This window comes from Labrus mixtus, chromosome 18 (genome assembly GCF_963584025.1).
Source record: "Labrus mixtus chromosome 18, fLabMix1.1, whole genome shotgun sequence".
NCBI classification, from domain to species: domain Eukaryota; kingdom Metazoa; phylum Chordata; class Actinopteri; order Labriformes; family Labridae; genus Labrus; species Labrus mixtus.
The window spans coordinates 24,074,547-24,100,574 of record NC_083629.1 but is presented as its reverse complement, the minus strand read 5'-3'; the positions used below and the strand labels follow the sequence as shown (position 1 = coordinate 24,100,574).

At 43.0% G+C, this 26,028-nt stretch overlaps 2 protein-coding genes across 2 annotated transcripts in view; both read right to left on the bottom strand.

Annotated features, from left to right (window-relative positions):
• The window catches only part of eif2ak3 (eukaryotic translation initiation factor 2-alpha kinase 3), a 39,638-nt gene extending 25,099 nt beyond the window's left edge, over positions 1-14,539 (bottom strand). Inside the window, exons 1-2 of the mRNA XM_061062764.1 lie at positions 14,027-14,539; positions 1,790-1,919 (exon numbers count right to left, since the gene is read on the bottom strand). Coding sequence (XP_060918747.1) covers positions 1,790-1,919; positions 14,027-14,394 — 498 coding nt within the window. The 5' untranslated portion in view covers positions 14,395-14,539. The remainder of the gene's footprint in view (positions 1-1,789; positions 1,920-14,026) is intronic.
• Positions 14,540-16,961: 2,422 nt separating this feature from the next.
• rpia (ribose 5-phosphate isomerase A (ribose 5-phosphate epimerase)) lies at positions 16,962-25,980 on the bottom strand. Its single transcript, XM_061062786.1, has 9 exons — positions 25,695-25,980; positions 24,858-24,918; positions 24,705-24,760; positions 24,390-24,449; positions 23,724-23,788; positions 23,569-23,637; positions 22,834-22,975; positions 20,250-20,349; positions 16,962-20,131 (listed from the first exon to the last, which is right to left on the bottom strand). The coding sequence occupies exons 1-9, from the start codon at positions 25,902-25,904 to the stop codon at positions 20,034-20,036; spliced, it is 861 nt and encodes a 286-aa protein (XP_060918769.1). The 5' UTR covers positions 25,905-25,980; the 3' UTR covers positions 16,962-20,033.
• Between the last annotated feature and the right edge of the window lie 48 nt (positions 25,981-26,028).

Sequence of the window (26,028 nt, the reverse complement as noted above, 5' to 3'; positions counted from 1 at the left end):
CACAATCCTAACTGGTAAAACGCTTTGAGGTACCTTAAGGGCTTTCCCAAATCATCACCTCCGAGGAATCTCAGAATAAAAAAGGTTGATGAATTCAGATTTTAAACCAAAACACAGCACTCTTTAAACCACGTGCCAACGAGGATTTAATTCCACACCCACACTGCGAGCAGCTGATTTCACTGATTACTTCCTTTCTTTTAATGGTGGGTTTGCTAATCAGGGAACTTTTCAGGCTCCAGATTTTTCATGCTAATTACCACACACTTGAGAAACACTTTAAGCGCCTGATAATAAGAGGCTCCTCGCTCACACGCTGGAATCAGGTTCTTCTGGAATGACTTGTTTGTATGTTTGGATTTTTTGAAGAATTCTTGCTTTGATTTCATTCACGTTTTGAGCAAATTGCTTCTCGCCCCCTCCCGAGTTGTGAGTGTTAACAAACAGACTGGGTTTTTTTTTTTTTATCTGTGTTATCCACCACTGAATGGAGTGAAACATATTCCTCTGTGGGAACCAAAAACTACATAACAAGCACTTTTTTTTTTTGGGAGGAAAACCCCCCACCTGTCAAAAGGTATTAAACTTCATGATGGTTGTGGTTGATGTTTTTTTTTATTCTCACACTTGACTACTTAAGCAGAGCGCTCATTACCCTCCAACACGAGCAGACAAACATTAATCTGATCTCAGCAGTGACCCGGACTCTTGTTACAATCAGAGACTTTTTTTTCCCTGAGGCTAAACTCTCACAGCCACGGAGCGAGTCCACATCAAAGCCAACAAACAAGAGAGTCTCTAGCCTGCATCTCGGAGAGCGAGGGCTCCGGTCTGGCTTCACTTTCAGCATGTCGGTGTGGGCGGTTAAAGCGTCTGTATACATGTTCATACGAGGGTCTAGCAGTGCTCGTATGTGTAAACCAATATAGTCAACAAAGAGGCTAATCCTCCAGGCGATACAGCTACTCTCGGATTTATGTGGGGGCGTGCAGTATGTCTGCTGTGTATTGTGTGTGTGCATGAAATGAATGTGAGCAACAGCAACCCCTTGGCTGGCTGTTTCAAAGTGCACAGAGTTCAATTGCTGGGCTCACAGTCTATAGAAGGAAAGCCAACAGGGACGTGGTGTTTGTTGGGAGGCAGAGACTCAGACGAGTGTGCATCCTTAACCTCACGCTGACATGTCAGGACCGCTGAAAATTGACTTCTTCATATCTGCTAGTAGATTTTAATCGTTTTAAAAAAGGCAGCTCGAGGGGCGCTTGTGGACTTGCGGTTAATTTGCGCGCCCCCCATGTACAGAGGCTGTTGTCCTTAAAGCGAGCAGCCCCGAGTTTGATTGTGACCTGAGGCTCCTTGACCTTTCCCACATGTCACTCCCCACTCTCTCTCTCCCCCCGATTTCCGACTCTACCTGCTGTCCTGTCTCAATAAAAGGCATACAAATCCCCCCCAAAAAATCTTAAGAACTGTTGAAGTGGCTGTGGATGACCTTTGAGTGTATTTGAAGAAAAGGGAGAGGGGGATTCTTTATATCTCAAATCCACCAGTCTGAGATATTTCATCTCTTCTGCTGCACTTTGTTAGAAAAAGTTAGATTTTCCATTTTTAGGCAGGTTTCTTAAGGTTGTTCCCATTTGTATTTGTAAAAAGCAAAACCTTAGCACACCTGTACATCAGGTACAAGACCAAGGGCAGACAGAATCTGGATTTCAATCACTCCTGCATGGTGTCTTCTGCTCTTGCAAGTATTAGAAATGTATTAAGAACAAGTGGTCGGTCGTCGTACCTCAGGTTTGCTGAGGCTCGAGGACACCAGGCACCCTGATCCGACATCTAGGTCCCACTGCTTCCTGCCCTGGTTGTGAGGATCCAGAGCTGAAATCCTCCCATCCAGGGTGCTGATGATCACAAGAGACCTGAGGACACAACAAAAACACTTCAACACATGCTTTACATTCCTAAAGGTTGACAAGACTGTTAATCATTTGTCAAGGCAGAAGTGAGTCTCTTATGTTCACATGAAAAAAAATCACACCAATGTTGTCCTTTAGAGCTTTATTCCCAGTGGGGATTTAAGTTAATCTCTAGCACATACAAGTGAAGGTGAAGAATTGTTCAGTGGTGTACAGATGTGTTCTTCCCCTCCGCTGTCCTCACCCTTCTTTAATAATCAAGGTGACCTTCTACCGCAGCCAACTGCACACCTGCGCCGCGACAAACCCCCATCCCGTCAGCCAGTCTGGGTTGGCATGTTGATTAAAGACGGGGGACCAGGCCTGGAGATTGTTGAAACCCTGACCAGACGTCCCACTTATGGTGACTTATTCCCCATTAAAAATGCAGTAGGAACATGTGTGAGACCCTGAATCCCCGGTCGGTTATCGGGGCCAAAACAGGAATACATCAGGAAAAGGGACTTGTTAAATGATGCAGGATGAAAACACAGGAGCTACAACAAATGTGAACTCTGCAGGAAGAGCTCGTTATGTGTGAACCTTTTTGATATTAATGGATGGTACAGATTAATAAACTATAGTCAAAATCCTCACAACACATGACACTTTTTATTTTAGCAATTTAAAACCACTTCTATCAGAGTCTAAAAGTGAAGATAGTCCCGTAGAGGCAGCACATCTCAATCACCTGAGACTGACTTTAATCCCAGTCTCTGAAATCAAACTGGGAGTCTGCACAGATGAAATGAAACGAGGCCCATTTACATGTAAATCCAGGTTTTTATGTGTTGACAATGGCCGTCTTTTTATTTAGAGTGGATGGGTTTGTTCAGTGACATTTCCGTTTAGTCTCGGCTGTCTCTTCTGGGCTCTCAAACATTGGCAGAAAATTCACAAATATTGGCTCGACTGGCCGAGACGACAGCTCAGAGAAAGATGCAGATCGGCCCCGTCAAGAAAACAAGAAAATCCCTTCAGAGACTTGAGTCATTTTACTTTCACAGATTTTCTACGACCCTCTGGATTTAATAATAGACATTTGGCCATCACTGGTAATCAATTTTCTCAGGGGGATAAAACTATTTAGGGCCGCAGGTAGCCTAGTGGTGCCTCATGTAGGGAGGCCATTGTCCTCCAAGCCCGGGATTGAATCCGACCTGCATCACAATCCCCACTCTCTCTCTCTCCCTGACTTCAAACTCTATCCACTGTCCTATCTCCATATATATAGATAATGATGATCAATTCTGGACATTTTGGCTCAGTGGGGAAAATAAAAGTCAACTTGTATGTTTAAGCATTTACTGCACATTCAAATGTTTCCAACCCACTTGATCTTGGTCATTTCATTAATGAATCAAAGGATTGGGGAGCAAAGGGGCTAGTGGTTACTTTGCCTGTTCAATGTACAGAGGCTGTGGTCCTTAAAGCAGGAGGCACAGGTTTGAATCCGACCTGTGGCTCCTGTCCCGCATGTAACTCCCACAATCCCCACTATCTCGCTCCCAGATTCCTGACACTTTCCACAGTCCTTTCTCTAAAATAAAGGCATTAAAAGACCATAAATAACTCAAATTATAATATATATATATATATATATATATATATCATAACGCTTCAAATGTTAGCTCTCCTAATGCCCTTTATTTTGTTTTTTAACCTGGCAACTCATTTAATCAGCATGTTTTAAACCAGTTCCATTTGTCCTTGATTCAAAAATAAGAAGAGAGAAGACTAAAGATGAGAAATTTAACAACTTTAGTGCATGGAATCAACTTTAACTCCAAGGTTTAATAAAAGTCTTTGCAGGTTTTTGTTTTCCAAGTTTTGTTGGTCATTCTCAGGGTGATGTTTAAATAAGCAATGTTAACAAATATCAATACTGATAAACAGAAAAGATAGCATGGACATATTTGTGGCAAAATTGCTCTGCCGTACTGTGTTCAGGATACCAAAAAAAGTTATTTATATACATAAAACTGTCATTTTAAAGTATGGTGGGTGTATTTTCCACATATTTTATTGAGATGAAGTGTTGACAGAGACTTAGTGAGCAGCTACAGATAAGATGCAGGGAGTAAAATAAGATGCAGGGAGTAAAATAAGATGCAGGGAGTGAAAATGTTTCCCCTTAGATGATGTATCGGCCTAGGTTTCCTCACAGCACCTCAGAGTTTTACCCCTGAGAAAAGATCTTTTTTTGAACAGTCGTGGTGATGGATGATGGCGATAAAGGTTTTTTCTCTGTTAGTAGTAAAGTACAAATCCTTCATACAAGTTTTTATTCCACTTTTGGTTCACACACACACACACACACACACACACTCTCTCTTTTGTCTCGTTAAAAACAGTCCAACTGACTTGAATTAATCCAGACAACCGAGCCCCACCCTGAGCTAACTCTTAAGGGGTTTTGCCGCATTGCCTGTCAATCATGTGCTGAGCTCCGGCAGTGGCCAAACCTTCTGACTATTGATTTGTATCTGTCTAGGGGAGAAGCTGTCAACGGGGCTTTTAGCTTTATTTAACCGGCGAGAGTCGGCTGAGCACATATACGCCGCCTCAGAGCGCACACTGTTTCACATCCCACACAGCTGGGACCCAAAGAGCTTCCCTCTGTTGGCCACTGGGGCATGTGAGGGTTTTAACTGCCTCCCGCGAGGGCTACGAGACAGCAGATGCAGAGGGAAGGAGAGACGGAGTGATGCTTGTTGGTTTCCCAGGCTGAGACTGAAAATGAGAGCTCATCAGCATCCATCCTTATCACCGTGAAATGCGACAGTTGTCAACTAAGCGGAGTTATTCTCTGCGTCACCTGAGCTATCCATCATTCAGACTGAGCAGGTGAATTGCCACTGACTGGCTATAATCCCTTATTGATTTCACCTATCGAACGCTCTTCACTCAAGAGGGAAGAGGGGGAGCATGTTCAAGGATGTAAAAGCTTTAGGACAGATAAGAAATGGATTGTTTCAAGGGGGGGGCAGATCAATTTCAGGAAGATTTTACTCATGTTTGGCACATTCACAGGGAGTTAAGAGTCCTGCTCCGGACTTGTTTTTCCAGCTCAATGAAAGCGGCAAGATTGCATAAAAATGCAAATAAGATCGCTTAACAGTAATGAGCCATGTGTCTTTCAGGCCCCATCAAAGCCAAGATTATCTCCCCAAATCTGCTCTTGGCTTTATCAGCCTTCACCACTGTAGCACTCAAGTGTAGAGTACTAAGAAAAACATTGTGTTTTTTTTTCCGACACAGCCACCAATAAAAAACAGAGCGCTAAAAACCCCTTCTCGCACCGCCTCCATTGGCTGTGAGAACCTGCCAAAAATATTAGGCTGATTGGTTGTTGCTAAGCAGTCAGCTCTCTGAGAGGGTGGAAGCTTTTGGCGGCCTTTGCAGGGCCAGCCCCGCCCCCCCCCCCTCCCCCCCATCCTCCTCCAAGTCATGCTGTGAATGTAGAAGTGAGGACGAAGTCAGTGAGAGCATCGAGTTCAACTTCAGAGATGGGAAGAGGGCGAGATATAAGAGATAGAAGAATTTTATTCTGAAAGGAGGATCAAAGGCTTTTGTGACTCTTTGTACTCCAGATAAAGAAGAAGAAGAAGAAGAAGGAGTGGGAGGGAGGGGGCTTTGATAAGGGGGGGCACTTAACTCTACAACTAAGGTAGCGTGGTGGCTATGGAGAGAATAAGAAGAGGAGGGGGGAGGCTACAAAAATAGCGCTAAACTGAACAATAAAAACCACTGAAACAAAACAAACAGCCCCTCTGTATCAGTTAGAACTCGGGGCAATTTATTTTCCATGTCTGAGCCCCGAGACGCTGCTGCTCCGCTAGTCACCGAAAGGGATAACACGTAGCCTGTGGGGCTGCTGCTGCTGCTTCTGCTGATGTGACAGATGCAGGCGGCGGAGACGCTGAAGAAGACGTCGGAGTGGAGTTTTAAAGGAGGAGAAAGAAAAAGAGTGCTGCCAACAGACTGAGGGTTGTTAGCGTCCTCGCCTGTAATACTGTCAAAGTGTCATAATGGTGCAGGGTGCTTCTTCAATCACAGAGCGTATGGTGGAGCAGGGAGCCAATTATCCTCCCTCTCACCAGACTCTCTTCTCCTCAGAGACACTCAGCCTCAGTCTGCACACACCGGCGAAAAACTGAGCTGCTGCTGCTGCTGCTGCTTGGTAAACAGAACTCCATTGAAAGAAACAACCAGGATGTTTACAAAGGCAGAGTCTCCAAGGAGCGGGGAGCCGCGGAGCCGCACCAATCGCAACAGCCTTGCAACTTCTCAGGAGCCAATGAGAGCTGTGTTTTTCTCCTTCAGCTCAGCCAATGCACGGGCAGCTCTGCACCCTCGGAGCCAATGGCGGGGCAGAAGTGTCTGTAACCATGCAACAGCGAGCAGCCTGGATTGCACGCTGGAGTGTGGAGTTCTGCTGCCGCGCAGCTGCCAGTCAGCCACCGAGAGGCAGAACAAAAATATGAGAGCATGGGGAGCACGTGGGGAGAAAGTTATGGATGCAGCTCTGAGCACTGGCCGCACCCAGCACCACCAGCAGCAGCTGCAGCAGAGTCAAGTGCATTCCTTTAAACTGGGCATGTTCTGGGTGGGGGAGCCAACGTGGTCAGGGTTTTTAAAACACTTGATTTGAGATTATGTCTGAAGGCATTAGAAAGAAAAAACAACACCAGAAACTGCAAAACTGGTTACTGGGATGAAGACACACATCTTTTAGCGCTCCCTTTAAGTCTCCAGTTGTGTTAATCCCATGATTCAATGCAGGATATTTTAAGACTTAAATACCTGCGGGCGATAACACGGCATGAAAGCAGACATGACTAACAATCTCTAATATGAATGAGGACTTAAAATAAAACCAGATTAAGTGTCTAAGTTAAGAAAAAGGAAATGACATGGCAGTGAAATGACACTAAGCCTGCGGAGACATTAACAACCACAGATGACATAAGAGCAGCTTTTAAACACAGTTTAATGTGACCTGAGGGTTTATATATATCAACCGTCCTCGTCTGTTAAAAAGACAAGTGATCATTTTTATTACAGCTGAAGTGTCCATATTAATGAGTGACAGCCCTGCGATGTGCAGCAAGTCAACCTCACATCCAACAGGGTCGCTCACTGCAGCAGAGAGCAGAGGGTGTGGTTGAAGAAAAAAAAAAAAAAAAAACTTCAAGTACCAGCAGCATAAAAACACTATTTAAAAAAAGTGTTGCCATCGCCCTCTCTCTCTCTCTCTCTCTCTCTCCCTCTCTCCTCCTGGATAACTGCGCTCCCCTCTCCGACTCGTATCTCTTCACACGTGGTAAAATCCAAACTCTATGGCGCCACACTCCCGCCTGCCGATTGGCCGGTGTGCAGTTGTGATCCGAGGATCTGATTGGTTGTTGCTAAGCAGTGAGCAGCCATCGAGAGTGAAAACAAGACAGCGTGGTCCTACTAACTAGCAGCTAGCTCCTTGTTTTCATCCGTCTCTCTCTCCCCTCCCTCCCCTCCCTCCTCTCTCTCTGTGAGCATCCCACCTTTTTGCCTCTGCCCCACCCATACTGCAGTGCTGCAGGATGGGTCCTGCCGGCTTACCAAAATAGCCACTGACCTAATAAATTCACTCCTCTAGGTAATTGTATTCACAGCCGGTGTTGTTTAGCATCACAGTAATGAAGAGCTGATTACTATTTCTGTTACTACACTGTGTTGTGAAACAAACACTTTATCAAATGAGGCTGAGAAGTGCTTCCATAAGACAGACCGTGTTCATCAAGTGCAGAGACGGTCGGGGGGGAGTCGGTGACAAAGACACTAAAGGTCATCATATCCCCCAAAAAACAGCAACTACTGCTCAATTTCAGGCAACTTTTGCTCCGCATGACAAGTTAAAAACAACATTATTATGAAGCGATATGTAAGGAATTGTTGAACAAAGACCTCTAACCAGACATAAATAAAAACTTGATTATATAAAGGAGAAGATAACGGGGATCAAACAGGTTCAAAACGATTATATAAGCCCGTTTGAAGGGCCACTGAGTTTGGTAGCTCCTGTTTTACATCCAGACCTCTCCACTGTAAAACTACCGCCTGAACACAGGCTGCGTTTGAAGAACTGAGTTTGAAGTACTGAATTCAAACTTCCCACAGGGAGTTCAGTCCTCTTCATCTTGACCTGTTATTTTGGGGACAGTTTTTCTATAAATAAAACCCACTACATCTCCCTGGTTACAGACAGAAGACTACTGAAACAAAGTGATGAAGAAAAAAAACAACCAGGAAATGAACTCTCCCCTTAAAAAGAAAAAAAAAAAAAAACTTCTCCTCCTCCTCCTCCTCTACCTAACTATAGCCAGACCCATGCGGCGGACTCAAATTCTGAGCACTAGCCCGTCTCTACGACGCAATTGGCCAGCAAGTCGCCCAGCTTGGCCGATTGGCTGTTGCTAAGCAGTAGGCTGGTGGGAGCCAGCCGGCAAGCACGGCACGGCGGCCCAGAAGAGCTGTTGCCGCTACAGGGCCCTGAGGGGGGTGTGTGGTGTGTAGGAGCTGGGCGGGGGGGGGGGGGGGGGGGTTCACAGGGTAGGGGGTAGGGTGGTGGCAGAGGTAGCAAGTTCAAACAAAGATGCTGTCCTCTCTCCTCTCACCTTCAAGTTCTCCCAAAGGTGCTGAGGGGGCCCCGGTGGAGCGCTCACTGGCGGAGGCATCAAACTTGGCAGAACCTTCACATGCATGATTAACTAACACACACATGCACGCACACACACAGTCTCACTCACACACACACACACGTGCATACATACACTGAGACAGATGTAAACACCAAGTCTCCAGAGTGGAGTTTTGTAACGTATAGATGGCAGTGTAAAGGTGAGGTGACAGCCGTCAGCTAACATGAGAGCAGCTCGCGTCTCAATCTGATTCCGGATCAAAGAGAACATCTAGAATATTTATAGATGACAGGATGAGGGAGGGAGGGGGGGGGGGTTTGGAGGAGGGAGCGTGAAGTGAGAAAAAAAAAAACAACAACAGCGACTGACAGAAAGTTAAAAATGTTGACATCTGAGCGGAGACTGTTTTCCGAATCTGTCCAATGAAATGTTTTCAGGAGTGTGTGTTTGAAGTGTTGCCTCCAAAATCTGATTAGAAAAAAAAAAATCAAAAGGGCTTTACTGCAGGGCCGTTCTCTTTAAAACACAAAGACATGCCGGCTGTGAGAGGAATGATATCGACAACAAACTGAAGTTAGAGATATTTAAACAAATAAAAAATAAAAATCGGCCGATATTTGCGTATCATGTGACTATCAGTATTGGCTTGTTTTATCACAGATATGCCGATTTAACTAGAGTTTATTAAATTCAAGTGCATTATTATTTTTTACCTTGTTTTTATTTATAATAGTTAACATTTCTGTTCCAGTGCAGTCTTGTTATTCTGGACAATTAAGGCTTTTTTTCCGAGTAGTAGAAAAAACATTTTCTTCTTCAAAACTCTTTTTCTCGAGTGTTTTCTAACAGCATTTTAGGGATCAACGCAATTAATGTGTGTGTATCCATTTATCTTTCTATTTATCCATAAAGATTGAAGATAGATGTAAGAAAGACATCGGCCAATATGTCGATTTCAGAAAAATGTTTCGGTATCGGTCCCACAAACCCATATCGGTCGGGCCCTAGTTACTGCCCCTTATAAACAGACTTGGTCTGTTTGAGTTTGTCAACAGCAGCAGCTGCAGGTAACGCACTGAGAGGTCACAGAGGGCCGTGACGATATGCTTTCAGAAGGTCATTAAAGCAGGAAGTCGAGGCGATTACTTCCTAAGAAGTGTTTACAGTTTCAAACATGGAAAAAGCTCCGCGTCTTATCGATCAAACCAACTTCAAATCCTCGTTCAACGTCTTAATTTTAGATGATTACGATCTCAGAGGCATTTTTACCTCCGCTGTTTATGTGTTATTTGGGGAATAAGGAAGTCTGTTTAAAGTCACACATTTAAAAGGGAAACACCGGGATCATGTTTCATCTCTCGTGACATTTCACAAAAGTTCAACGCCAATTCTCTGGACAGATGGATGGAAACAGAGCGTGGAGTAGAGTTTGTACTCCGGGGGCGACATTAAAAGTAACATGCATGTGTGAAGGTAAGGGAGGGCGTTAGGGAAGAAGAAGCAGCAACGACGTGTACGGGGAGAGACGGAGAGAGAAAAGACAAAGAGAGAGAGAGAGAGAGAGAGAGAGAGAGAGAGAGAGACCTCGACAAAGACGAGCTCGCAGGGTGTCATCGTAGGTCTCGTCGTGTTTTGACGTCTGAAGACACTTTTCACAACTTCATTATTTTCTTATTTCATGTGTCGTGTCGTACATATGTTCCTGTTCTACAGACAGGCGTTTGCATCAATTATTCACTCGCTCGTTCTCGCTGTGTATGCCTCACAGGCTAATTTGTTGATTCTCTTTATGACTTCTGCATGTCAGTTTTAAAGGCTTGTTATTGTGCTCACATACGTTCCCCGTCTATAAAACTCACATGAGTAATTACACAATTAGAGACGTTTAAAAGTTACCTTTGTGTGTTAAAATAATTCAACTGCAAACCCTTGAATGCAGACATGTATTCAACCAAAACAAAATGAAGAATGTGCGACTTTTAATATACTAAGAGGGGAGCATTCTCAAAATATCACCGCTTCCTATGAGATGAGTCGAAGCTGATAAGTGGTGAGAAGTAAACAGAGATGGAAAAGTCAAAGTAAGAGATGAGGGCTGTGATAAAGTTAGGAGAGGAAATTAAACCAACACAGAGAGAGAGAGAGAGAGAGAGAGAGAGAGAGAGAGAGAGAGAGAGAGAGAGAGAGGGAGACTGTACGGGAACAGATGCAGGCGCAGAAAAAGGAGCAGCGGCAGGGTGTGACCAGCAGCAGGATGTCACTCAGGAGTTTTTTGTCTGCAGCAGACAAGGTGCCAGGCAAGAGAACGGACCGCTTCTGCAACCGCCAAATGCCCTGCTAATTATTTTTGATTTCCTTTTCGCTGTACTGTGCTGCAGATGACAGGTAGAAGAAGACCTTCAACAGCAGAGTCATTTGCATCCTGATAAGTTGTCTGTCCTCGTGGTGCATTAAGTGTAAACAGAGATTTGATTCTTGTAAACAGATTTAACAAGTTGACTTTAGATGTGAGAAGAAAAAAAAAAGCCGGGTTTGTGATCCATCCTCACAAGTTTGAGTATTTGGGAAAGAAACTGCATCCAACTCCTTCAAAAAGGTTTGACTCAAACAGTGTTTTCAATTTTCTGACTGACTTTGATCGCACTCTCTCCTGCAAAGCAGACAGCACATTTACTAAACTACACAGAGAATAATTGAGTAAAAAGAACCCTGATATGTGTCGACAAAGAAAAGGCAAAGAAGCCAAAGGTACCTCTGTATAAAAGAAAAAGAAAAAAAGAATAACATGGCAGGGAGAAGGTAACATCACGAGGAAAACACTGCGCCAAACATCAACGGTGGGCGTCAAAGCCACTGTTTACCAAGGAAGACTAAATCAATGCCCTACCCTACCCACTGCGCAAAGAACTGCAGGAGCCGCGAGGTCCAGCAGGGTTTGATCACCTGTGGACTGTGTGTGACGCTGAAAACTTTTGACTGACAGGATCCTGGTGGATTTTCTCGTCTGAGTGACTGACATGCCCTTTTGCACGAGAGCCTGACAAAACATGAGCTTGTAATGTTTGATTAGTCCTGGTGCAGGAGAACACACACACACACACACACACACACACACACACACACACACACACACACACACACACACACACACACACACACACACACACACACACTTCACTCTGATGTCCGAGACAAATTCCTTATCTAGCACTCATATATTTATTTTATTATCTATGTTGTAAGGCTACGATAGATCCCAGCGCTGATGAAGCATCTTAACATATAAACTTTTATTCTTGTGCTGCAGGGCGACTTTGTCACAGCTTTTTAACTTCCACAAACATCCTCTATCACTCCCCTCCGTCTGCTTACTTAACTGCTGCGGTTAATTAAATAAACACACTTCCACTTAATATGAAAGTCGCCTATCAGGCTGACAAGAGATACGCGTGATGGAGATGGTATCTCTGTTCTGAAGTGATGAGGGATGTCTCCTTTCATGTAAATGTGATGTTGGTGCTGTGATAATAAAAGAAAAGGCTGATAAATGAATGAACATCCGACTCGAGCCACCAGAAACAAAGTCCTGATATCACACTTCTTTTTAACAGACATGTGCATATGAATCAGTTACACCACACAGATATCTGACCAATGAGAGGGACAGGACATGATTCAAATGTCCCCAGTATTTCCATTGAGTTTGTGTACATTACATTTCCAAACATAACCATCAAACAAGCCAGGTGTGCTGGGTTTATTTATCACCATGCCGCATGCTTCCCTGTGGAAACTTTATGGAAACAGCTGCTGACAGCCTGCGCACGAGGCCGACTCGACCTCCTCACTGAAACTTTCTGAAGAGCGTTCTGCCCTGACATGCCACAGACCAGTAGGGGTCCCAGGGAGTGTTAAGGGGGGGTCGCAGAAACTTGCAGGGAAGAGGAGTGAATTGATTAAAAATCAGCTTCTACTAATCTTAAGCCTGTTTTACTTTACATTTTGATACGTCTTGTGTCTGTTGAGATGTTATTGATCCCTGCATGTGGAAATGTATGTTCTATGTCAATGACAATCGTTTAATATTATAAAATAACACACACCTAACGACATGTTGAATGTAATGAATGAATAACGGAGAAATATTGTAAGAAAATATGTTTACTGGCACCATGACTGTTGGGACAGAATTTATGAAAGATAAATGTAGAATGAAATTAATGAATAACAAGATTTTTTTAATTGTTAATGAAGTGGTGTCCCCATTTTGGATATTTGCAAATCCTAATGTAAAAGAAATGTATGAAATTTTGCAAGGGGGGTCCCCACCAGAGGTTGATATGGGGGTCCTTGGCATTGCAACATTTGGGAACCCCTCATAGACATGTTAATCAAAATCATGACTAGATGCACAGGAAGCACAGATAATAAAGAGATTGCTTTTGTTTCTTGTAAACCACAACTGCTGGATGTTATAGTAGAATAGTCAGAGGTGCTGCTTGTGAACAGGCAAAACAGCTTGGGGCCCCAGGCCAAGTAAGGGGCCCTCAAAGGCAAGAAAAACTTGAAACTGCAACAGAAGCTCAAAAAGTACAAATTTCACAATGACAGTCGGAAACGTCCTTAATATGGCCCCATCTGACAGCACTCACTCTCAAGTTGCACTCCTTATCATCTCATGCATTACTCCTGTGAAAACCAAAGTTTTTTCAATGAAAGTCACTGAAGATAAATGAAGAGGAGTTATCAGTCTGGGAGTGAAAAACAAATAAAGAGGAAGAGCGTTGGGGCACTGGCAGACATAAGGGTGGTTGGAGGGGCCCCCCAGTAAGCCTAGGACCCCAACAGACTCTAGAATCGCCACTGAGTACAGCTGCAATCAAACTAAAATATCAAAATATATTGCACGTGTCAAGTTTACTTTTTCTTTAAATTTTATTTTATTTATCATTTTGTTTTGTACCTTTTGCATTATTTAGAATTTATTACTGTAAATATAAATATATATACTTATTTTACCTTATTTTATTTTATCTTATTTTACCTTATTTTGGTTGCATTGCACCGTGGCATATTTTGAAATTGACAATAAAGTTGACTTTGACTTTGAAAAAAACAAAAAAAAACGCTGTATGAAGAGTGGACGGACGGATACCACAACAAGTTTTGAGTGCAGCGCCGCGGCGGAGGGATACTCAGCACGTTACTGGACATTAGCTGGCTTTAAGTCAATTTCTTTTTAACAATTGTTAAACTTTAAACTTCCACTTTGTGTCATTTAGGAGGTTTACCATGTTAAAGCCGCTACGTGGGGCACATTATGCATGTAATAAAGTGGGTCTAGCTTTTACCTGTCAGTTACACTTGAGTATTTTAATTGTTTTTTCTTACCTCGTCGGTTGGATGTTTCCGTCACTTTCTCCATATGACTCGTCCGCTTCTCCCGCCGACCCGTTATCGTCGTCCTCCACAGTAACGTCTCCGTAAAGGACCGGGGCGCCCAGGTTCTCCAAGCCCAGCTTCATGATGACTCTTGCACCATCTTCGCCCGAGGTCGAACCTGAACCCCGGGTTGCGGACAGCGGCTCGGAGCCCTGAGTTTGCGAGATCCCGAATCCGATGAGGGCTTTCAGCAACAGCAGCAGGAGCACCAGGGAAATGCTCACGTTTCCAAAGTGAAGCCCCCTTTCCATTTGTAAGACTGGCACATTAGTGAAATATGAAGATTTACATGCCAATGGCCTTGTAAATCTTAACATAAAAAGTGCAAAAAAAAAAAAGAAACTCTTAGCTGTACAGAAGAGTCCGTTGTGTCCTGCTGAACGCCCTTTCAAATCTGTTCTTTAAGTAAACATAAACAGCCACTGGGACACCATGTTATTCCCTTTATACTTCACTGAAGACTTGCCTTGGTAACGATAAATCCCGCCTTGTTTCTACACTGGGATTGGACGGTGAAGTCCCTACGTTCGTTAAAAATTCATGTAAGCGATTCTGATTGGACCGTCGGCTGTCAAACATGTTCACTCGCATACTAAGCAGAACGCGATTGCGTCCGGTATGTGTCACTCCAAGAGGCGGGCGCAGAACGTTCCAGCCCCCCAAACAGTGCACGTCATTGGCCGAGCCGCTGTTTGTCAAAGCGACGCATGCGCACTGGCGGCTGGAACACAAGGTGACGCAAAAAAATCCCCGATGGCGAATCCCGTGGCTGATGTGTGATTGGTGGGATGTGTCGGTGTCTGTCCAATCAGAGAGATGAGGCAGATAAGCAAACAACGCCACTGGTTAATCTTTACCTCCGCTGACTCAAATGAAGCACCGGATTGGATGTGTGAGCTGTCAATCACAGGTAGTTGTCAAGACAGTCGATGTAAAAGCACCAACGTGGCTTCATTGTGACTGATGGGTCCGTTTTCCTGTTCCTGATCACGAGTTTTCTAAGTTTCGGTTAAACAAACAGAGAGGGCTATGACATAATGAGGTGACATGATGAATCTGCGGAAGGATTTTAAAGCTCTAAGATCTACTTTAAAGAAATAACTGTATGGAAAACTGCATTCAGAAGTTGATTACTTATACTTTTATAAACATTAAGGATATGACAGTTACTTAAAACACATCACACATCATGTGCAGTGATACACACAGTCTGTCAATGTGTGTCTGATCTATTTATAAAGATTTAAGATGATATAAAAGGTAGTTTAAAACCTACATTATGCAGCACTGCAAGTGAAACTTTTGCAGCAGAATCGAGCTGTTTATAGTTTTTGGCGCCTCCATGCGGCCTCAAACCAGAACTGCACCATCAACTATCAAGTTACAGAAGTTGAGAAATACTTTCCTTTTATCTAGTTTTAAAATGGGGGAAAACTAGTGTGCACACATCCAAGTAAAATTCAAACAGGAGCAGTTTTGACTGCAGAAAAAAAAAGATCTTTTGCATCGAAACTTTTCCTTGTTAAAATTAAAGATGTTCATTGGTAGCTGAACAGTGTGCAGACCCTTTCTCTGTTTGTTCTGCTATTATCTCGTTTTTAACATGAACATACTCTTCACTCACTTCAATAATATCTATAAGGTCTGAAAATAACTGTTTTTCTTCAATAACTCTGCTGAAATTGATATTGATTAATGGATAAGACGACTTTTTTATAGAATAGAAATACAATGATATTTAAGGTTTTTCCTATGGAACACCTCAGTGCTAAATTAAAGGGCAATAACAACCTATTTTATAATATTTGGCAACCCTTCATAGATTATCTTCCCACTGATCTGGTTGACTTATTGCAGAAAGGGCGCCCACACTTTATCTTCAAAGATACGTCATAGTCATGTTTTTCCTTTTGACATGTAATTTAGGTAGATAAGATTGTATCTGATATGATATATGTTATTACGACCCATGTGTGTTATTATTGTTTTTTTTAAATATATATATATATTTTTTTTCTTCAGTAATTTGGCTTCGTCTGTGCTGTCTTGTTCTGTGTTTATGTTAAAAAATGAATAAAATATATATTTAAAAAAAAAAGAAATACAATGATTTATAATAATAATTTAAATTATACAGCACCTTAAAAACCAGATGTTTACAAAGTGCTTTGATGGACAAAGCAAAGGCAGGAAGTCAGGACAACAGAACAGACATGAACACTTAACATGCATGCTTCAATCAGAGGGTTTAAAACTTAAGACTAACTTGTTTGATTAGTAAAGCCCTCAGGATTCACACTGTTTATTCCCTCTTTGTGGTCTTAGTTGTATTTATTTTTGGGGTTAAAGTTATTTTTGGGGGGCCTAATTTGCCTTTGATGGCAAGAACAGTTGAAGTGAGAGAGGAAATGTTTGGGGGGGGTGACGTGCAGTAAAGGGCCGAGGTCAGATCTGAACTTCAGCCTCCGTACAGAAGTGATACAGTAGTACACTGTAATATTTATTTAGATTTCTGCAATATTTACATTTTGATCTGTGCAATATTTATTTATATTTATATTTCTGTAATATTTTACATTTCATACTTTATTTTATATTTCTGCAATATCTATTTATATTCTGTTATGCTACTACCTGTAAATAACTCCTACCATACATTGCCCATCTTACCTGAATAAGAGTTTCTTCTTTTGTTGTTTTTAGCTGTGGATGCTTGTATGTGTGTGCACTTTAAGGTGAAGCCAAATAATTTCATTGTACAATTGTATAATGACAATAAAGACATTCTATTCTATAAGGCACACGACATAACCGCTGGGCTACCGGCGCCCCATTAAGTCTAGTTTTGAAGTTCTTCTATCATAATTGTCAGAATAAAAACAAGTTTCTCTCAGTTTGGTCATTTATTGGTTGACAAAGAAAATAGTACCATGACAGAAACATCATCATCATCATCATCACAGTGAATCATCTAAAAGAAAGAAATGCTGGTGCACAAACCCAAACTGAGCCTCACATTCACAGTTCAGTGAGCGTCATCGTCTCACCACGGAGGCTGATTCAACAGTTTAGTTTAGAGAGTAGAACTGCATTACAGTAAAATATACATGTACCACATAATCAGAGCCATGAGGACAGAACAGCTCGATTGTACTTCATATTCTCCCTTCATGAGTCGTTCAACAAAATGTATAAAAGATGCAGAAATGAACCCGTCTTTAAGGCATGGTGAGCAAAACAAGGAGCTCTGTAACACTTTCAATGAAGGTCAGAATATTCATTAACTAACTGCTTATTAGCATGATAACTAGTAGCACACTGGCTGCTTATGAGTAGCTTATTCTACAGGAACATAGTTTATATGTATTGCTTAGTATGCCCTTATAAGGTCACAGTAAGCAAAGCATGTTGAGATCATATTTCATGTTCAACAGCTTCCTAACTTATAATGAATCAGCAGAAATCAAGAAGTCAAACTCTTAGTTAATGACCTGTTAGCTGTAGACTGTGGTCATGTACAGGAAGGTACTAATAAGCAGCCAGCATGCTGCTAGTTAGCATGCTAATAATCAGCTAGTGAATGGTGAACATTGTGACCTTAATTGAAAGTGTTACTCAGATCAGGAAATAAAAGTAACCTGAAGTTAATGTGAACAGTCAGTGTGAGTATTTGAATCTCTAACTTAAGAAAGGAGGAGTTCTGTTTTGTTTACACACTGAACACAATCTGTGAAGATCTGAAACATGATGATGTGTTGAACAATGGAAACAAATCAAACAGTGACTGTGCACTTTCATGTTGACAAGTCTGTCCTGAAACTACACGATGCAGCTTTGAGCATCAAGGGAGGAGATGGAGCTACATAATCGATTAATTCAGCTACATCTGATTTAAGATGGAGTTTGTTGTTTTATTGCTTCTGTGTGACGAGGCACATCAAATGAACCTGTGCTGCTCTCGGTTCAGTTTGAAGCTACATAAGAGCACACATAACTGACTTTACTGTGTTCTGTTTGTCTCTATAGTGATGATTTAAATGGCTCAAGACTTTGAACAGACTGATTATGTAAAGATTAACAGACGTCATGCATTTAACATAGAGGCACAAAATGAAGCAGCACAGAGAGAGGAGGTACATGCAACACATTCAGCGCTCTGATTGTTTCTTTATCAGAGAGAGAGAGGCTGCTGCGGACTTTACCTTCTGAAATTGATTAGTGTAACTCTGCAGGAGAATCTGCAAAAGATTTACAAACCAGTCTGTGCTGAGAGGAAAACAGACCACAGCTACATTTTTAACAGCAGCGGCCCTTATATGCAAAAAAAAATAAACAACCGAAGACGACGCCATTAGAAACTCCACGTCGAGAATTTTAAAGCTACAGCCAAACGTGTTCAGCCGAATCGGGTAGACGACGTGTTTTCTCCAGATTAAAACCCAGGAATGCACAAAATATTTGACATCGATGTAACCTGTACCGTACCGTCGTCCAGAACACTTCAACAGGAGCGACTCCTCGTTCAGAAGTTTTATATATTTGTAAGAAAGTGCGGCTTAATGATCGATTATAATGTCACTAAAGCTGTTTTTACATCTGCACTCCTTAAAATATCTGGAGGACTTCAGGAGGGCTGCTTCTGAGATTCTCTTGACCCGGTCGTTCACACATGCACCTCACAGGAGGAGACTATCCTGGTGGGGCAGGAGGCGGGGCAGGGAGGGTTTTCCTGAGGCAAGACGATGCGGAGGTGGAGCCGTTTTGAGTCGCCCATTTTATTCCATGTCCTGCCTTCTTCTCCCCCCTTCCTCCCGCTGTGAGGTGCATGTGTGAACAGGTAAGTCAGGATGATTTCAGGGGCCTGAAATCTTCTAGAAATGATCAGGAGTGCATGTGTGAAGACAGCTTAAACAAACAGAGCGCTGCTGAAGGAGAGAAGATGACAGATGGAAACTTCAGTCACTCTATGGTGCAAAAAGGTGAATTTACTGGTACCACAGTGTGAGCGCATGTTTCCACAACAACAGGAAGTGCTTAACTTCTCACAGTGAACGGACACTTTCCGCTCAATGCTTCTTGTTCTGAACTTTTATTTTCCTCCATGTTTGATTTTTTTCAAACCGTGTGTTGGTGAGCGTGTTTAAAATTCAGAAGGATCTAAAATCACAGTTTTCTCACAGCGCCTCTCTGTGTGTGTATTAAACACACATTAGAAGAATGATTTACAACATGTCCTCTCTTCACATTAAGCCTCACACCTGCACCACGGGGTTTCCCCCTCAACTGTCAGGGATCTCATTAAATTTTTTTGGGCTTCTCGCTGTTTAAATTAGCATATTAATTAGAAAAATGAAGATCATGAAAAAAGTTGTTCATGCTGTTGAATATGGTTCATACCCCCCACCCCCCCCCCTTCTGTGGACTAATTAAACTGAAAGACTTGAAGGCATATCAGCTCGCACTGCTCACAGCTCTCCCTTCGACGATGAGTGGACTTGAGCAGATCAAAGTGTTTCCATGGTGATTATGAGCTTTTTAAACGGGACTTTAATGGCATCATTTTAGTTAATAAGACTTTAAGGCACACCTTAGTTTCGTTCAGCAGCAGAGCCGACAGTCCCGGTGAGAGCAGGCAGCCCAACGGAGCAACAATTAAAAAAACATGCAGTGCACGGTGCACTTGATTTCCCTCATCAGGCACTTTAAAAAAATAAAAATAAACTCAGAATCAGAAGCGACAGCTGCAGGATGAGAGAAATCAAACGCTCCTCTTGTTTAGTCTGCATATTGAGATGTGTGGAAACTTCCCTGCTACACTCCTGCAGGCGGTGCAGCTCCGCCCCCGAGCACAGTCCTCGAGACCGGGGTGCAAAAATCATAAAGTCGGCACTTGTGGGAATGGTGAGGTCGTTTTGAAAGGGGGGGGGGGGGAATGACGGTGGAGGCGGGAGATTTCTCATTTCACAGGAGGATCCTGAACCTTCACGCTCCCGTCCTCCATCCCGAAGTAGGCTCGCTCAGCCATGCCGACGAAGAGCCCCGTCTCCACCACACCTGAGGGAGACGGACAGAATCACTGTTTAGTTATATTTATCTGATCTTCTGTTGAGGGTCAAACACAGGCAGCAGGCTCCGCCCCCCTTGTGTCTTTAAACATCTCATCGTTTGTCACCTGGGATCATCTTGAGCGCCGTGTTGACTTCCTTCCAGTTCTGAGCGCGCTCAAACTTCCAGTCCAGGATGAAGTTGCTGTTGTCAGTGACCACCGGACCCTGAGGGACAGAAAGACACAAAGTACTGTAAGACCTCAGACCAAGACCAAGACCAAGACCGTGACAAGACCAAGACCATAAATATCACTGAAAATCCACATCTTGTGTGCAGGGGGCGTGTCATTCATTTAGACTGTAACTCCTGTAAGACCTCGCTCTTTAAATGAGCGACACGCAGCGGATCACAGGTGTTTCAGTACAACAGGTTATGTCCATTATGTCTGGATCGATGCTAACGTTAGAAAAAGCGCCCGAGTTGTTTTAGTCGTATCTAAAGAGGTGTTATATTTTGTTTTCTTGTGACATTCCCGGTATGGAAGTTGACGTGACTTGAAGGTGTTGAACTTGATGCTTTGAAGGTCAAACTGTTTGTGTTGGGGGACTTTGTTTCCCGGTGCACGCTGTAGTGTTGAAGTCAAGACCAAACTAACCGAGACCAAGACAGGATCAAGATCAAGACAGGGCGAGACTGAGGCAATACCATAAATCTCATCTTGTCTGCAGCGGGCGGGTCACTAATTTAGAATGTAACAGACGTTACCGGGGGATAAACAGCAAATTACATATGAATTTAAGTTTTTCCTTCTTTTAGAAACAGGCAGTTTCCTTCTAATCTCAATGATGATGTGGAAAAATAGACCATCAGTGGTGGTCTTCACCGGTCTTCATTTAAAATCTGGAGTCCGTCCAGTCTGAGACCGAGACAAGGCTGAGTTAAAATGCTTTTGATTTCGAGACGAGAACAAGACCTTCAAAAAGTGGTCTGGAGACAAAGATCGATTTCGAGTACAACACTAGCTCGCTGACTCAGACTGAGAAATGAAATGTCAGACTGCTGAACTCAGAAACTAAAGTTTTTATTCCAAATTGATTTGTACAAAGTTAAAAGTCTTTCTCAAGCCGTCATTAGCAGAACACAAACATTCCTTCACCTCCGTGTTGGTAAAGCTCCTCAAAGTGTTTTACAGTCTGAAGCTTGTTCACTGATGTGGGACAAATGTTGACTTTCCAGACTTCCTGGAGGGAAATGCCGCTCCCCTCATTAACATACAAACAGTTTCCAGACTCATCAGTCAGGAAAGAACAAAGTCAAGATAAAGAGCAGGACAAACAAACACACTCTCCTGTTACTGACTGTTTTCACAAATGAACTACTGAAAATGATAGTTTCTCTTCTTCTGACCTGACTGTTCAAACATGCACCTCAACACCTCTGACTTTCTGCAGAAAAAATATTAGGGAGGCCGGCAGGAGAAACTCCAGATGAAGTGGAGTGAAAAACGTTATTATTCAGGAGTTTACTGCAGGTGTAAAAAGATCTAACTGTTATATTTTTGAGTAAAGTAAAGCTGCTCCATCGTCTCTTCTGGGCCTCCGTACATGTGTGGTGGTGTCTGTGTCTGCAGAGACTCTGTGTCCTCTCACTGGATTTTACTGATCTGCTTTGTTCTGGTCGACTCAGTACATTTCTGTGCGGGTTTGTTTCCTCCAGCCAATGACAGCGCAGCAGGCGAGTTTAGGAGTGGAAACAATTCAGCGATTGGATGAGATTCAAACGTGAATGTAGCAGCAAAGGAGAGAAAATATAATGACAGTGAGGAGAAACACCAAGCGGATAAAACTCCTTGTGTTAGCTTCAGCCTGCAGACGGGGAGTTGGTCTGCTTCCTGGTTTGCAGGTCACAAACACCGGCGGTTAGCTTGTGCTAGCGTGCGTTAGCTGTTAGTGTAGGTATGAGCAGTAAACACACTACGTCCTGCAGTGAGTGAGAGCTTCTGAGGGTGATGAGCGGGTCAGTTTGAATGTTGTGTTTACAAACTGCAACCAACATTCATACTGACTCTGCCTCTAACCTTTACACCTCACAGTTTCAGTTTCCACTCATATTTCCAAAAAGAAGCGCTCTGGAGTTTTCTTGTGAACAAACCAAATGTTTACTTTTAGTAATGAAAAGGCGTTGAGCTCTAACTCTCTGTTGAACATCTTTCCTGCTACAAAGAAAGAAAGAATGCATAAAAAGGCATTAAACCAACGCAGCCTCATTCTGATGAATGTATGAAACGGGTCCGAGCCGGTTCAGCTGCTCTGATCCTCTCTAGGAACGTGATTGGACGTGTGATTGTGTTACACTGAAAAGCTTTTTACTGCACAACGTTTTTCAACCTGAACCTCAGGGGTCACCTCCAAGAACTGAAACAAGCTGTCCTGCATGCTCTGATTGGTGGAGCCTCGAGCACGTCTAGCATTTGTTTTTTATCATGTTTTAGTCGGTTATCTTCTCTCTGATGTGTTGTTCTTTGTTTTGTAATCTGTGCGTCATGATGAACATCGATCTAGCTAGATGAAAACACATCTACCTACAGGGAACAAATAAAGGAACCTGAACCTCAAAGAGAGATCTGAAATGTCCTCAGGAGCAGCACAGAGCAGAGCGGGGAGTTCAAAGATAAAACTCTGAAACGGTAAATCAAAGCTTCCACTCACCGCTTTACTGACGGCCATCCGTAGGTTGGCCTCGCCTCCGAAGCGTTTGGCGATGATCCGGGACACGGGAACGTACGCCATGGGGATCACCTCGATGGGAACGCCCTTCTTCCACTGCTGGCCCAGGTCCTTGGAGTTCTTCCTGCAGGAGAGCGAGCGAGCGAGCGAGCGAGAGAGAGATCAGACGATGAGACAAATCTGGAAACATGTCTGTAAATGTTTTTATTTCTACTGCTATATTGTATATTTTGGAGAAACTGTAACGATCATATTTCCCTCTGGGATTAATAAAGTATTTCTGATTCTGAACTTGAGGACCTTAGTGGGAGTGGCCCGCAGTGCTGTGCATTCTGGGATTTAGTGTCTTTCATCCACGAGTCAAAAAGACACTTTCTGCCTTTTCTCGGCCAAGAAGGCACCAACTTCAAAATGTATTTCACATTTCTACATATATGACCCAATGTCAATACAGAGTCATGTTTCAACGGGTGAAGTATCCCTTTAAGAGAAACCCTGAGGCCACGAGTAAACCCTCCTTTGTTTGGTTCCAACTGCAACTTTGAAATGTAAACGACCCAACAAACCAGAATGAAGGAGGAAACAGGAAAACAGGAAACAGCAGCCTGACGTCAAGTGGAAGTTTGGAAACTCTAAATACTTCAATAAAAACATCATTTTAAGACTTGGTCACTCTCTCCCTCACAGTTACACTTTTCTGAAGTCTAAACTACAAACCTGTAGTCGGCGATGACGACAAAATGTTTAGCACAGCCGGCGACGATCTTCTCCTGAGTCAGGCAGCCGCTGTGAGACGGAGGAAAGGAAACGAGTTTGAGACGGACATTCAGAGGAGACACTCACCGCTGCGTTCAAATCAGCGATATACTCACCCTCCGCCTTTTATCAGCGTGAGATCTGCGTCCACTTCATCGGCCCCGTCGATCGCCACATCCAGCTGTGTGCAAAGAAGTTTAGTTTAGTTGCACATTTCTTTGAAGAGTCACACAGAAAAATAAAACACATGTGCAGGTGAGGTAGAAACACTTGAGGGCTTATCTCAAAACCTCACCTTCAGAGATTAAACAAAGTTAAAATAAAATACAGTAAAAAATAACAAAGTAAAAATATTTCTTAATAATAATAATAATACATTTTATTTAAAGGCGCCTTTCAAAACTCTCAAGGTCACCTTACAGAGCAGAGATTAAAAACAACAAAGTAACAACAAAACAATAAAATTAACATTAAAAACACAAAAAAACACAAATGTACAGAATGTAAAGGAGTTATGAGACCGGGTGGAGAATGATCAGACTGAATATGACAGTTTAAAAAGATGTGTTTTGAGATGAGATTTGAAAATGGAGAGAGAGTCTTACTATCACAAATAAAATTTACCCAATTAAAAATGACATAAAAACATTGAAAACATCAAAATAGAGCAAAAGACAAACAACACTTCTCATTTATATTTAGAGTTTCTAATGTTCCTAATCGAGCCGGCAGTTTGAGATAGTGTTCTGAAGAGACTTCTTTTGTAAAAGATCTCATCGTACCTCAGGGTGTCTGTCCAGATCCGACAGAGTGAGGCCGTGCTGCAGAATCAGCTGACGAGCCTGAGGAGGGGGGGGTGGGGGGGGGGTGGACAAAGAACAGACGAGATGCTTTAAAACATTTATCATTTCTGTGCATTTTACTTTAAATAAAGAAAGAGGAGATGATGAATAATACGTCTCCTCACACATGAAGTGATGATTTGTTTACGAGGTGTGTGGGGATGAAATGCATCTCAAGTCACAGTTGATGAAGCAGAAGCTGTTTCCAAACACAAACAGGAAACTTGAGGAAAGACTTGGCGTTTCAAAACAAACCTGGAAGGAAGTTGGCACACACACGATGTTGAGTTTCTCCTCTCGGACTCGTTCAGCTGAAACACAACAACAAAGACGACGTCGTTAAAGACGGACGGCGAGCGCGAGACATCCAGATGTTGACGCTTGTGCAGAGTAATCATCCGACTTCACCTAATCTGTCCACGGCATAGACGATGGTCGATCCGCTGCCCACGCCGACCACCTGGTTATTCTGAGAGAGGAGGAGAAAGTGATGCAAAATAAAGTTTGATTTTAAAAACAGATTGGACTGTCCATAAATGCAAAGATATTTGACTTTTTTCAGGGTTTGCTGACAGAGAGAAGAAGTGATGAACAGGGCGGATGTAGTAGATTTTATTTGAAGTGTTTAAACAAAAGCAGAAGGTGAAGACTTTATGTTTTAATTTAAATGATCATCCAAACAGAGGACACATGGGCTGCAGTGTTTCCAACAAAGTGGAATAAAGGTTGAAATTCTCCCAACATGCATCAGGAACAAGGATATAAAACCTCTGCATCTTTAAAAAGGACAAACTTCTGCAGTTATTTGAATCATAAAAAGCATTAAACCAGCATGCATCCTTGCAGAAAGCTAGCTTTAAACATGTCTAACATATGTTAGCTGAGGCAACATTTCCTGTTTTGTTTGTCTCAGTTCAAACTCCACTGACAGCTCGGCTAAAGCTAACACACTCTGCAACACACATTTAACATGATTAGCTCTTAAAGCCGAACAAAGTTAGCCAACTATTCCGGGACAAGCATGCATAAGACCCGGGTTAAATCCCTCCATTAAGTGTGCAAGTTAGGTAATAACGTAAAGAGCGAGCTAGCATCTGAGCTAACTGTGCTAGCACGCAGCATCTGGACGTGCAAAGCTAAGATGTTTTAACTTCGCGACGCTGCAGAAATAAAACAATTTAACAGTCTATAAAGATATATTAAGATGTTAGCTTTGAGCAGCAGGTGTGAGTGACCTCTCTGTACCTGGACGTGGTTGTCCACAGCGGCGTAAGCAGCCAGTTTCTTCGCCTCCTCTGCCATGTTGAAGGAGCGGCTGAAGACCGACACGTGTTTGCGGCTGCAGACAGCTGCCGCCAGCCTCCAGGGGTACATCTCTCTCTCTCCTCCTCTCTCTCGCTCTCTCCTCCTCTCTCTCTCTCTGTCCTCTCTCCTATTCGATGCGACCTTGCTCATCGATCCTCCCCCTCGAACGGAAATCGCCGAGTGTGCTCCATCTTTGCAGGACGTCCGAAAAGCTGCAGAGGATTGTTAGAGCTTAACCCTCTGTGCAACATTAGTGAGCTGTCTAACTGGGAAA